Source organism: Pollachius pollachius, assembly GCF_949987615.1.
Source record: "Pollachius pollachius genome assembly, chromosome: 5".
In the NCBI taxonomy this organism is placed as follows: domain Eukaryota; kingdom Metazoa; phylum Chordata; class Actinopteri; order Gadiformes; family Gadidae; genus Pollachius; species Pollachius pollachius.
The window spans coordinates 24705934-24719849 of record NC_136938.1 but is presented as its reverse complement, the minus strand read 5'-3'; the positions used below and the strand labels follow the sequence as shown (position 1 = coordinate 24719849).

The 13916-nt window shown below is 45.1% G+C and overlaps 2 protein-coding genes across 2 annotated transcripts; both read right to left on the bottom strand.

Moving 5' to 3' along the window:
• Positions 1-159: 159 nt before the first annotated feature.
• On the bottom strand, positions 160-1084 carry LOC307076133 (uncharacterized protein; the record flags this gene model as incomplete). The annotated part of the gene is made up of 3 exons (XM_079737017.1): positions 966-1084; positions 684-823; positions 160-399 (listed from the first exon to the last, which is right to left on the bottom strand). The coding sequence occupies exons 1-3, from the start codon at positions 1066-1068 to the stop codon at positions 160-162; spliced, it is 483 nt and encodes a 160-aa protein (XP_079593143.1). The 5' UTR covers positions 1069-1084.
• Positions 1085-3756: 2672 nt separating this feature from the next.
• On the bottom strand, positions 3757-13702 carry il1fma (interleukin-1 family member A). The gene is made up of 7 exons (XM_079736838.1): positions 13611-13702; positions 12590-12702; positions 7630-7726; positions 7107-7512; positions 5767-5895; positions 5113-5252; positions 3757-4819 (listed from the first exon to the last, which is right to left on the bottom strand). The coding sequence occupies exons 1-7, from the start codon at positions 13623-13625 to the stop codon at positions 4601-4603; spliced, it is 1119 nt and encodes a 372-aa protein (XP_079592964.1). The 5' UTR covers positions 13626-13702; the 3' UTR covers positions 3757-4600.
• Between the last annotated feature and the right edge of the window lie 214 nt (positions 13703-13916).

Sequence of the window (13916 nt, the reverse complement as noted above, 5' to 3'; positions counted from 1 at the left end):
GTGTGCTTAAAATCGTAGGTATGTGTATGAGTCGATGTGTGTACGTGTGTTACGTGTGCAGACTTATCCATTGGTGACTCTTAAGAAAAAACAAATTTGGTCACAAGGAAGCATGCAATGTGGCTACACACGCATCAGTTTCCTAAGCCATACCATAGGTCAATTGCTATAACTATGAATGTTAAAGTGGAACGACGGGTCTACCTCCATGGCCAGCCGAGCGGCCGGCTGGTGGGTAACCTGCACGGTTTCCTGGTTTACTACCTGGATGAACCAGCCCTCGCACAGCGCAGACTCGAAATGTTGCTGTCCGCTCATCGTTCCCTTCATGTAGAAGAGGAAGGCGAGGGCTGACTCGTCCTGCTTGCTGATCAGCCTCAGCCGCTGCTTGTCACAGACCTGCAGGGGAGGATACTGGAAAATAAACACCAACCACATGCACTGGTGTGTTTGCTTCATGTAGCATGTTGTCCTAGCATCGTCGTAATGCAAGTTAGGAACTACAGCGTGACAAGCTACATCATGCTTGTCTGTAACTACTCATAACCATGTGAAGGTCATTACTGAATGCATTCTTCACTCAATCACTCGTACATTCACTCTCTCATAACTTACTCACACGTTCACTCACTCTCACACGGGAGCACAGACACATACCCATCCGCTCTCTCAAGGAACCGTACCTCCACTCGTAGGATCGCCCCCTTGTCCTGTCTGCTGCATTTGAGGAAACTCTGCGAGTCGGTGAAGTTGAGGACCACCGGTATGCCTCTGAAGTTCCTGTCGGTCTGGTTGGCCTTGTAGATGTGTATGGTCATTCTCTCTAGCGTGACACACAAACACAGAGAGCCATGTGACCATGTGGGAGCCACAAGATGGACCGCTGCATCGGCCCTCCACTGCAAACCAAAGATAACTGCAATTCAAGCCAGGGGCTTCACAGCAGCTTCCATATTAGGACCAACCTGGATTGGGAGAAGCGAAGGGCATGTTCTCCTTGCTGAGGCTCCGGAGGTATCGCTGGGAATCAACGGTCTCAAGAGAAATGTTTTGTTTCTCTTTGACCATCGTGAATCTGCCCTCGCTGTCTGGTTTTGCAAATCTTAACATACTCATCACGCTGGTCACAAACTCATAAATATCTACAAAATGAAGATGAAATTAATGAGGACCAAAACTCTGTGTAACCTTCTCACAGGGATGTGTCCAGAATGTGATCCCTCGTATATTTATTTGCTAGTTATTTTTTTTGTTTATGACACCGCCCGCTTTTAAACAGGATAGAGCACCAAAAAACGTCACTCACTTCCTCCATGGCTGATGCAATATCTATAAACCTTGAGGTGCCTTACATTACATGTGAGTCAACCAACTTGCACTCCACAGAATGCTGGATCTGGCACAGCAAACACCTTTCGTGTACTGCTGGAGTTAGCTGAGAGACAGGTACTTGTGGTAACTTATGATGCACTTTTATGTCTTGCAACTTAAAATCTACTGTTTTGTGTTGCAGTAACTTATAGTGTACTGTTATTTATTGTAGTAACTAATTATATACTTTTATGTGCTGTAGCTATCTGAACTGTTATAGTCGAGTATACTTAGTTAAAGCATGACCCGTTGTTTATGATCAATAAAAACCTCCCAACATTTCACGCAGGCAAAGAAGTCATTGATGTGGATTCTTCCTTTTCCAGATCCCCTTTTTATTACACACTACTGCATTTTTGTAGTCAGTGTGTGTGTGTGTCTTGCCACGTGGCTATGACTTTCTGTGCGTGTGTTTTTACGCGTGTGAGTGTGTGTGCTTAAAATCGTAGGTATGTGTATGAGTCGATGTGTGTACGTCGTGGCAACCCAGTTCCTAAGTGTCTGGTCTCACGGCAAGTACCACGCTCGGAATTCAAGGGTAAGACAAAGTCGGCGTTTATTTACAGTCAGTAGATCAAGGCAAGAACAACAATACTGAGCTAGGGTCTCCGTGAGCCTCGTAGTCTCTGGGGCCTCCGTGGTCGCCTCCTTGTCGGTCTTACTCCCTCTATCCCGGAGTCCGTCCTCCGCTCTCTTTTGAGGGGTCTCCCCGCACGTGTCCTCCCTCCGGCCAGGTGTCCCTCATCTGGCTGATGGGGGTGAGGGGTGTGTTGCTCTCTGCCGCCGGCTGGTGGATGGCGGTGGTACACGCCCTCCACCACAAACCCCCGGACCCCCTGGTGGGGAGCGGGTTGCCACACTCCTTCACCGCTTGATGAAGCCTCCGGTTGACTGGGTTCCAACCCAGGCATGCATCCCGACGTGACAGGGCGTCGGCGTTGGCGTGCTCTTTGCCCGGTCGGTGGTCCACCTTGAAGTGGAAGTCCTGGAGGGCCAGGAACCACCTCGTCACCCGGGCATTGGTGTCCTTGGCGCTGGCCATCCACTTCAGTGGAGCATGGTCGGTGACCAGGGTAAACTCCCGACCTACGAGGTTGTATTGGAGCTTACCCAAGGTCCACTTGATGGCCAGGGCCTCTTTCTCCACTGTGGAGTAATTCCTCTCATTGGGCAGGAGTTTCCGGCTGATGTAGGTGATTGGGTGCTCCTCTCCGGCCCGGATCTGGGACAGCACTCCCCCCAGCCCTACTTCCGAAGCATCTGTGTGCACAATGAGGGGTAGAGTAAAGTCAGGGGTTATGAGCACGGGCTCCGAGCATAAGGCTCCCCGGAGTGTCCCGAAGGCCTTCTCGGCTGCCTCGGACCACCTGATCCGATCAGGCAGGGCCTTCCGGGTCAGGTCATTGAGGGGGCTGGCCAGCGTGGCAAAGCCGGGTATGAACCGCTGGTAGTATCCTACCAACCCTAAAAACAACTTCACCTGTTTCTTTGAGGTGGGGCGGGGCCAGTCCCGGATGGCGGCCACCTTGCTCTCCTGCGGCCAGACGTTCCCCCGCCCTACCTGGTACCCCAGGTAGGCCGTCTCCTCCAGCCCGAGGCGGCACTTGGCCGGGTTGGCAGTGAGGCCCGCCTTCCGTAGCTCCCCCAGCACGGCCCGCAGCTGCCGGAGGTGGACGTCCCAGCTGTCGCTGTGGATGATTATATCGTCGATGTAGGCTGCGGCGTAGGCCCGGTGAGGCCGTAGGAGCTGGTCCATCATCCTCTGGAACGTGGCCGGGGCTCCATGGACGCCGAAGGGGAGGACGGTGTACTGATACAGGCCCCCCGGGGTCGCGAACGCCGTCTTCTCCCGGGCGGTCCAGGTCAACGGCACCTGCCAGATCCCCTTGGTCAGGTCCAGGGTGGTGAGGTACCTGGCTGGTCCGAGTCGCTCGATCAGCTCGTCTACCCTGGGCATGGGATAGGCGTCGAACTCCGAGGCCTCGTTCAGCCTCCGGAAGTCGTTACAGAACCTGAACGTCCCGTCAGGTTTGGGCACGAGGACGACTGGGCTGGACCAGGCGCTGCATGATTCCTCGATGACCCGGAGCCTGAGCATTCGTCCTACCTCCTCCTTGATGGCCTCCCGCCGAGCTTCCGGGACCCTGTACGGGGGGACTCTCACCGTTACCCCTGGCGCCGTCCGGATATCGTGGTGGGCGACCGATGTTCTCCCCGGGATCTCCGAGAACACGTCCTGGTGTTGCAGCACGACCTCGGAGGTCCTGCTTCTGGGCCGGGCTGAGGTCCTCCCCTACCGGGACCACAGGGATTTGGCGTTGGGCCGCCAATGCCAGGGGTGCCGGGTCTGGAGGGTCCACTCCCCCCCTCCACTGCTTCAGGATATTGATGTGATATAACTGGGTGGGCTTACGTCTCCCGGAAACCTGCACGGTTTCCTTTTATGTCTTGCAACTTAAAATCTACTGTTTTGTGTGAATTATTATAATGAATTATAATGACATTCTCAATAACATTTTTAATCGTTTTTAACTAAATTATTATTAATAAAATAGGTCCTCATTGGCTCTTACAACTAAGCCAATTACATGTAAATTGTGACAGCACAGATATCTTCCCTCAACCAAATGAACACTAGTACATATATTTATTTTGTGTTTCACTTTTTAATGTTTATTAACAATGACTGCATCACCAAGGCCTCGTGACAACCCCATTGCATCAAGGTGAATTACAAGATTTATTATTATTATTATTATTATTATTATTTAAGTTTAGGCATTTATACAGTCTATGTTTGAAAGAGGGCGAAGTAAATATAAAAGTTTTTGAACAGGCTCCTATTTCTGTTTTCTAATAACAATTTTGTATGAGAACAGGAAAAATAAGGAAAATAACAAGAACACTTCAAAGTGAGGGATTTCAATAAAAGCCTCAAAAGTGATTGAAAAGAACAATTGGAAAGCGTTTTTTGTTTTCTGACCTGTATATCAGTGAGAGGATCAATTGTATTTTATCAGGGATCAAACAGCATACATGTACATCTGTGTGTGAGTTTATGTGTGTGTGTAGGTACGTGTCTACAGGTGCTGTGGCGTACAAGCTGAACACTGATCCATCGGTTACTCACAGAGCAATCCTATTTGGCCACAAGTAAGCGTGTGATGTTGCAAGCGGGCAGCGGTGGTACTCATTCCTGATGAATCCCCAACCCGTTGGGTTTGCTTCTCTACTTCTCAATGACAAAGTAGAAAGACGGTTCACTGGTGGGCACTGGCGGATTGGCCACCAGCACTTTCTCCTTGTCCAGGACTTGGATGAACCAGCCCTCGCACAGCGCAGACTCGAACTGGTGCTGTCCGCTCATCGTCCCCTTCATGTAGAAGAGGAAGGCGAGGGAAGACTCGTCCTGCTTGTAGATCAGCCTCAGCTGCTCCTTGTCACAGACCTGCAGGGGAGGATACTGGAAAATAAACACCAACCACATGCACTGGTGTGTTTGCTTCATGTAGCGTGTTGTCCTTGCATCGTTGTAATGCAAGTTAGGAACCAACAACCTACATTTAGCTTGTCTATAACTGCTCATACCTCCTATTTGAAGGTCATTACTGAGTGCATTAATCTGTCGCTCACTAGATCCCTCGCTCACCCACTCCCACATTCCCTGACTCACGCACCAACACATTCACGTTCAGTCTCTCGTTCACTTTCACTCCCACTCACTCATCTCCTCAGCCATACCTCCACTCGTAGGATCGCCCCATTGTCCTTTTTGATGCATTTGAGGAAGCTCTCGGATTTTGTGAATTTCAGAACCACCGGCACGCCTCTGAAGGTCTCGTTTGTGACGGTGGACTTGTAGGAGTATATCGTCATTTCCGCTGTCATGACACACAAACACAGAGACCCATGTGACCATGTGGTGGCCAACAAAGTTGACAGCCAGTATTTCCCCACCAGAATATTGCTGTAACTGCATCCCATTCGAATTGCCGTTCGTCAACGGAGGAAAATTCTGATCCTCTATTAGAACTGTTTTTTCCTCCCCTGCTGGCCATTTACGGTTCTTGTAAACAAACATTATACCGTAGTCTAAATTAAGGCTTTTCTTCGAAAGATGAACCAAAAATCATGCAATGTGTAAGATGGATGCCTGTAAGGCTAATATTATGCTATATTTTATGAATGGAGATTGCAAAGAACTAATGGGGGAATGAGTCGAGAGCAGCTAAATGCACCTTTATAGACCAGAAGGTGCTGCAGTCACCCGAGCATACATACCTTAAAGCAGCAGGCTGCTGTTCCTTGTAAACCAAGCCGTTAGAAAGTAAACATGTGTGGGATGGCTCTACATATAAGAGTAATGGAGCTTCTATAAGCTTGACGATGACCCACTTGGATTTTCAGACGCATAGAGCATGTTGTCCTCGCAGAGGTCCCGGAGGTAGGTGTTGGAATGGATATTCTCAAGATTGATATTTTGCTGCACTTTGTCCTGCATGAACATGGCCGTGTTGCATGGAACTACAACACAAAAATATATTCAAAATGCTTATTACAAACGCATAAACATCTACGGAATGTAGACAATGAAATGTAAATGCATATCACTGTGAAGTATTACTGACGCCAGTGCCACTAGCAATGGAATAAACATTTAAAATCTCCCGATGGTTTAGAAACAGACAAACTGGCTTATGTCATACAATGGCACACCAATGGCTATTGACCAACTAATGGAAGTGCCCTTAAACCCGATGAAATATAGCCCTTATTGAGCTAGCAGCCATACTAATAAGCATGGTGGGGAAACCTTATAGAATATGTGAAGACCTATACAACTCACTATTTTTAGTTCTGCACAGGGGCGTTTCTATCATCCGGGGCTTAGCCCAACGGGAAAATGAGAATGCCAAAAAAAATTGTATGCTTTATTGTGCACGCAAATTCCTTCATAATGCTTAACCTAAATAAACAAAATATGCCATTTATTATAACTTTAAATAGCTACCTGGCTGCTGTGCTGCTTATCCCAAAACATCTAAAGTTCCATTCAATGAATTTCAGAGTAAAATAAATACAAGTGAGACAGACCTTACATATATATGTATATATATATATATATTTATATATATATATAAATGGATCTGACTCGGGATAGGTTAATTCACTTGAGGTGGTAAACTTTATTTTGAGATGTCCCTGGAATCCCCATGTTTCATTTTAAATAACTAACTACCATTAGCGACTAGAATTATTTCATTACTTAAAGACTGAATTGAATTAATGCATTCCATAGTTAACAGTAAATATACCAATACATTTTTTTAACCCAAAAATTATATTTTGGGCTAATTAAATAATATCTGAATAAAACAGCCTAGTGACGCCATTGGTTCTGCATTCCGTTTCCCCACCCAGGTCCCGTTTAGAACGCATTTTGACTGACTTGTCAATGTTCCCCCCCCCCCCCCCCCCCCCCCCAACTAATCAAAATGGGTGATTTAGTCTTTAGCAGCTCAATACACTTTTATAGAGCAGAAGGTTTTTCTGATCAGGTCCTGTAAGAATGGTCTAAAGAACACTCAGACCAGACTGAATGTTTTAGGAGCCAGAAGAGAGGACCGATAGACATTCTGACTCGGCATGCGGTACTTTCACGGTAACGGTAAGGTGACTACCATCCCATAGTGAGATATTTCAAAATAAATACTGTGCAAGCGGATCATATTCACCCTGGGACATCGTGCTTGAGTTCGCCACCAGGACCACCTCGTTGAACGTGCATCCTGTGCCCTGGCACTCGAGGGTAGGGCAACCCGCAGCACAGCCACGCCCTTTCACCACAGAGACGCTCGCGTTGGTCATCTTCACCACCAGCATGCCACACCCTTCTCCCTCCCCTTCCCCGTTCGCCTCCTCCGCTGGGCCCTCCCGGGCCTCACCCTGCCCTCCCTTTTCAGCCTCCGCCGCGCACGCCCCCCCGCCAAAGTCGCATTCTCCCTTCCCCAGGTCTTCCTCTCTCCTCATCTCCATGGAGAAGCAGAGCACACCAGACTCCTTCTTGAAGGGACGGAGGGCATCCTTTTCCAGGTGGCAGGGATCAGAAGGCTCCTTCATCCAGGTGGCCTTGTGCACAGTCTGGAGAGACCGAAGAGGAGCACAACACAATCTCTGTTCACATATCTCAAACCAACTGCACGATTAAAAACCGAATCGGACAAGCCGGTTGTGATTGTCTCCAGATTATGAGCTCACCAACTTGGAGGTTCCGTCGGTCAGCAGGTGTGCCAGCTCGTCAGGGGCGATGTCCGCCAGGCTGGTACCGTTGATGCAGGTCAGCGTATCTCCCTTCCTGTCACGACCACAACACTACATTCACACTCACTGATACAAGAGTGATACCACAGCAGAACGATTACTGAACTTATAGTAAATATTTGACCTGTTAAGCCCTTTGAGACTGTAATGGTGATTAAGGGCTATACAAATAAAATTGAATTGAATTGAATAGTACTTCTATAACTACTAATACGTAATAGTGTAATGCTATTACTTATAACTTCAAAAGTAGTAGCAATATCACTAATAATAATCATATGAATACAATTAATTTAGGCACAAGGCATCACGTTTTTGTCATAATATAATAGGCCCAGTAACAGGGTTAGTGAACCGTTGAAAGCAGAATGGAGGCCAGCGAAAATGTTACGTTGGGTACTGGTTATTCTTTGTTTGAATCAGTTTTCTTATTCTTCAGAGATAAACAGTATTTGCAGTCAAACTAAAATCTTGTTGTGTTGCACTTCTTTCGAAAAAGCGACTGTTCTGAATGCATTGGAAATCTTTGGATGGTAAACAAAGTGTATTCCCTTCAAATGAACAGGAGCTTGACTAAAGCCTAGGGTTGCCACCTTTCAGAAATGAAAATAAGGGACGCCCACCACGGGCCCGACTCCTGTGGGGTGGGGCACCCGTAGCAGTGGTATGTTTTATTTTGTGCTGGTGTTTTAAGTAAAGGGGTGATCAAGAAAGCAATTAGTCATACTTAAAGCTTGAAATGCTTTATTACCAATTAACATTCTCTTATAAAGTGCATGAATGGATGAAATCTTTGTGTGGCGTGTGCAACAATGAAATTTTAAAATGTAAACTAAATAAACTGAGAACTTCATGTAACTTTTTAAGTGCATAACTATAGGGACTCTCTTTGAACATTTTTACGAAAAAAAAAACAGTACAAAAAAACCACAAAAACACTACTCCTTCCCTGAACATTACTCCTTCCCTCAAAACTGTTACTTATTGTTCCAGGTGTACTTCTTGTTACTCCTTGCAGCACTGAGTAACTCTTTGTCTTTCAAAGAACTGTTGTAAAACTCTGAACAGGACTGCTCAAAGTTCAGTGTGATCAGAAGCTCACTTCTCATGAGCTCTGTGGATCACCTGCTCCTGCAGTCACTCCATTTGTTGGCCATTCTGGAGAAGATCCTTTCCACATATCCAGTGGATGCTGGGATGCTCAGGATGTGGCTAGTGATAGACAGCATGTTAGGCAGGTCAGCTACTTGAAAGAGAGTCACCCACCTGGCAGCCACACCTTTGGACTTCCATTCATCTTCAGCATCTTCTTTGAGCCTCTTCAGAATGGGTTTTGCTGTGGAGCATTCATCATAAAGTTCATCCATGTTGACTTTATGGATGAGGTTGAGCTTGGTGGTCACCCTCTCAATGTCACTAAAGGTCATGGTGCCATGGTGCAGAGAGAGAGGTTGCAGTGAGAACAACCAGTTGTCTTCAGAAAAGTTGAACCATTTCTCAACATAGGAGAGTGCTGTGTTGAGAAATGCAATAAAATCTGCCCTTGCCATGTCTGCATCACGTGGACGGAGACGCTGAAGCTTCACTTTAGTTAAGAAGCCATAGAACTGGTCATCTCGTCTCTGTGTGAGCTTTTGCTTGAAGTTATCCATAATGGAATATAACTCAACACAGGTGGTTTCATCACTCTCCAGCTTCTTTACAACTTCCTCAAAGAGAGAGAGGATATTATTGCAGAAAAGAAGGTAAACCTCCACAATGTCTCCATCTTCCTCAGTTGAGCCCTCACTGAGCTTTAACAATGCTCGAAGTTGTTTGGGACACTCCTCCCCCAGGATGATGAAGTATGATTTCAGTGCAATCCAGGTTTGCATTAGTCGGGTGATGGCTGGATTAAGGGAGAGCCACCTGGTTGTGACATGTCGCAGAATTTCCTGGAACTCAACATCACAAAACCTACAAAACTCTTTGAGTGATTCTCTTCATTTGGCAGATGTGGAAAAGAAGGCATAGACCTTCAGCACAACATTTTCCACATCTACAGTGAGCTGGTCAAGAGCATGCTTCACTGTGTTGTGCACAATATGGGCATGGCAGTTTCCTTGCAGCAGATCTTTTTGTTTCTTCTTCAAGTTGGTGAAGACAGAGTTGTGAATTCCGTAATTCACATTTGTATTGTCTGCACTAAATGCTGTCACTTGATCAAACGATAAGCCACATTTGTCAAGCGACTGCTCTATGAGAGCTACAATCCCAGCAGCGGACTCATCTGCATTTTCAATGAAATCCAGCATTTTGTTGGTGACCCCGCATTCTGGACTGAAGTATTGAACAGCAAGGGGGAATATCTTCCTGTTGCCTTTATTTGATGCATCTGGCTGAATGGAAAATGGAAGGGGTTTATCTGATGTTAGGGCCTTGAGAACATCAGCCACTGCCTTTAGAGCAAGGACATCTTTAACCACTGCCTCTGCCTTTGTTCTCCCGATAGTCTTTTTTTTTTTTTGTTACAATTTTTGAATCCGGGAGAATCTTTTGATTCAGTTTATGTGCACAGTCAGCACTGTTGTAGCTGAGGTTGTGTCTGACTGTGTGGTACACCTGTGTCACCTCAGCTGCGGTAACCTAGAGGGGAGGAGTGGGATGACATATTGTTAATTAAATTGAACAGTATTTGTCTGCTGCCTGTCTTATGACTTGAAAGGAAGTCAGGTCATCCTAACAGTTAAACCACACTAATAATATAATTTATGTAATGATCACTGAACAAAAATATAAACATTTTGACACAGAATACACAGAAAGCTCAACAAACATTTTTAATCTAGTAAATGTATATATATTAAAGAATAAACGTTTTCTTTTAACAAATGTATTTATTTATTTATTTATTAACATTTAATCCATTAGTATGATTTGTTCTTTAAATGGCCATATATAATATTTAAATTGGCTAATACTACTGTATATTAAATAAATTATCGTTCATTCGACTTTAAGAACTCAACATCCTAAACAATTAATCAAACCACAACAGTTTACTAAAATAGGCTCTGCCCATGCACTGCCATCTTCTGTCAAAAGCACAACCAGATAGGAAATCAATCACAACATAATGTCCCATACCGTATCAATCTCAGGAGATGGTTGGGGTATGAAGAACTGTGACGCTGACGCTTGGGTCTTCTGTGATCTTTCGTGTCTGCAGTGTTGCTCTCCTGTTGCATGCTGTCTGATGTCAGACAGCCCACCGTGCGCCACGGAAAACACTCGCCGACGTATTTTACAATTTGCCTTGTAAACATATCCACGGACGCTGTCCAGCCAAGGATGTGCCTCCCGCCGCAACAATTTTGCTGGCCTTGGTATTCCCTGTGTTTTGTTTTTATCATTGTTGTTAGATTTAGTGTTTGTGTGTGTGACAGACATGTGTATTGGACATTTATGGAAATACAGAACAAATCGCGTCCCGTATTGGTTCAATACGGGACGCAACATTTAATTGTCAAATAAAGGACGATTCCGTATTTTACGGGACGGGTGGCAACCCTACTAAAGCCACTCTGCAAGTCAATGGCGGCGGCTATTGGAAAGCAAACGCTAACAAATACCACCAGCAGTAGTAACAGGATGCTGTGGTCAGTGTTGGGAAAGTTCACTTTCTTCGTGAACTAGTTCAAAGTTCAGTTCACAAATTTTAAAATGAACTAGTTTAGTTAAACGTTCATAATTCAAAATTTTGAACTAAGTTCACAGTTCCAAGAAATGAACTAGTTCATAGTTCTTTTTTTCAATATGTTGCTGTGAGCTTTTCATTTTTTCCGGTATTTTGAACATTGAGCCCCCTTTGTGGTTTGTCTAGGATGATATAGAGTGGTTGAATCAAGTATCGTAGCGAAATACAGTTTCTATCGTGTTTTATTGCACATTTAGCGCATTTTGTAAATCCCATTGATTTCTGTTGGAAGACTCATTGCTCGTTGGCGGAAACGGAAAGGGGGGGTGTTCACGTTTGATTGTAGTCTTTTCGCTCGGTTCTAGCCCTACTGATGAGACGGAGAACCGAGCGAAAAGACTACAACCAAACATGAACAGCCCCCCTTTCCGTTTCCGGCCAACAAACAATGATTCTAGGAGGTATTCTACTCCGCTGAGCTATGAGCCAGAGAGCTAACGTTATGGATTGTACATATTTATAATTCGAAATTCGTCTGAGCCTTTATACCACAAATACTCTAGGGTCTATAGCATATAACCGCCTTGTCTGATTACAGTTTAATTCATTTTCCACAATTGAACAGCTCTCGTTTTGAAGAATAATCACCGCGCCATTCGTTTCAATGGGAATCGCGCTGGTCTATACTTTCAAAATAAAGTGTACATATTTATAATATGAAATTCATCCCAGCCTTTATATGACAGATACTATAGGGTCTATAGCATATAACCACCTTTTCTGATTACAGTTTAATGTAACAGTAAGCTGGCAACACCTCAACTGCAAATGAACCGCACGGAGATTACCATGGCAACCGGTCAAACAACACGGCAATCTGCGCGCGCATCCGCCGTGTTGATAGAGAAATAACCCCCCCATTGAACGAAGTTAAACCGAGTGAGCGTGCCGTTCACAGACACCAGAATGAACGAGTTCACAGTAACGTTCATCAGGCAGTAATACAGTACGTTCAGTTCACGTTCGCCCAAAATATGAACGAGTTCATGAACTTTCGTTCAGTGAACGCGTTCAGGCACAACACTGGCTGTGGTTGTTCCACGTCTCATACGATGTTCACTGCGTTTCGTGTGAACAAACACAATCACCACCACCGCCACAGCGGAGGCAAAACAGGAAGTCCTCTTGAAGTCTGGCTTCTCAGGCGACAAGTAGACCTACCTGGCGAACGCTGGCCCCCGCCCGCTTTGTGTACGGACCCCCTTCACCGTGTAGCGGTGCTCCCCATCCAGGAACGCGTGGCTGACCTTCACCCCCCCCTCGACGAAAGGTCCCTGGGCACGCAGGGAAACACAGCAAACACATCAAAGAGATGCAGGTTACTAAGCAGATCAGATATGCCATCAATGTGTTTGATTAATTATGTTGAGTGAATAACATGTTCATATCCCTGACATTACATGCTGTTCTTGACCTCAGGAATGAAGGAATATGATTTGGAATATGATTTTTTCCTTTTTTTTTGTTTTCGTTTTTTTCAGATAAAACAGTCCTTTTATGTATACTATAGACTATAATTCTATAATGTTATGCAGGCCTACCACCTCCATCAATGTAAACTACAATCTGAAGAAGGGCCATAACACACTGGATGTTATCTGAGAGACAATGAAAGTAACAAATATATATATTTATTTTACATAAAGCTGTACCTCAAGATTAAATACAACTGTATCACAACACACTCACACATAGTCAACATTGGCCTAAACTGGTCAGTGCCAACTACAAACCTTTATATAATAGGTCCTGTTGAAAATTCAGTAAGAAATTGTGATTATTTGTTGCCTTCTCCCTGACTGGCATCCCTTCATCAATGCTTACCTGGTTCCACCCATTTACAGATGACACGCAATATTTAACAATTATTTGCCAAAGGCGAAGTGAAAAGTGGGGAACAGCCCCCACTATTCACGGAGCCTGAGGCAAATAATTAATTATTTAATTATTAATTGATTAATTTCTTCTTTTCGTTTATTTGTTTTTATTAGCGTGACGAGACAGACACTTTGCGATGAAAACAATATCCCGAGATTGAGATCTCAATTGCCACCTTAGGAGGTTCACCTCTAGCATATACTAACAATGTTTATTCATTCACTTTTCCCTGGCAACATGACATTGATGTGATAAAACATGGTCATAACAAAAAGGTTAGCGATCGGTAGACACAGTCACCTACCTTCCATGGCTCCATGACTTTGGTGCAGTGAGCTGAGATGATGTGCGTGTGATGAAGGTGAGTGTCGTTGCGATTGTGGTTCGCTCTCTTTATGTGCCCACTTTACAGATGGACAGGCAGCGAATGAGGAAGCAGAAATGTCTGACTTTGAACACTGCTTGGATTGATAGTAAGGGAAGTCATTTTCGGAAGGGGGGAAGTGAGTAAAACAGTTCATACAAAAGTGAAAAGAACCACTTAACATTTTGTTTCTTTGTTCATAGGCAGAGCATAAGGTTTGGGAGGACAAGCCTCTGTCCAAATCAA

Coding starts and splice junctions, on each gene's coding strand:
- il1fma (XM_079736838.1), bottom strand. Junction 5,253..5,766: donor CTATGCGTCTGAAAATCCAA/GTGGGTCATCGT, acceptor GTGTCATGACAG/CGGAAATGACGATATACTCC. Junction 4,820..5,112: donor GGGCGATCCTACGAGTGGAG/GTATGGCTGAGG, acceptor CCTCCCCTGCAG/GTCTGTGACAAGGAGCAGCT.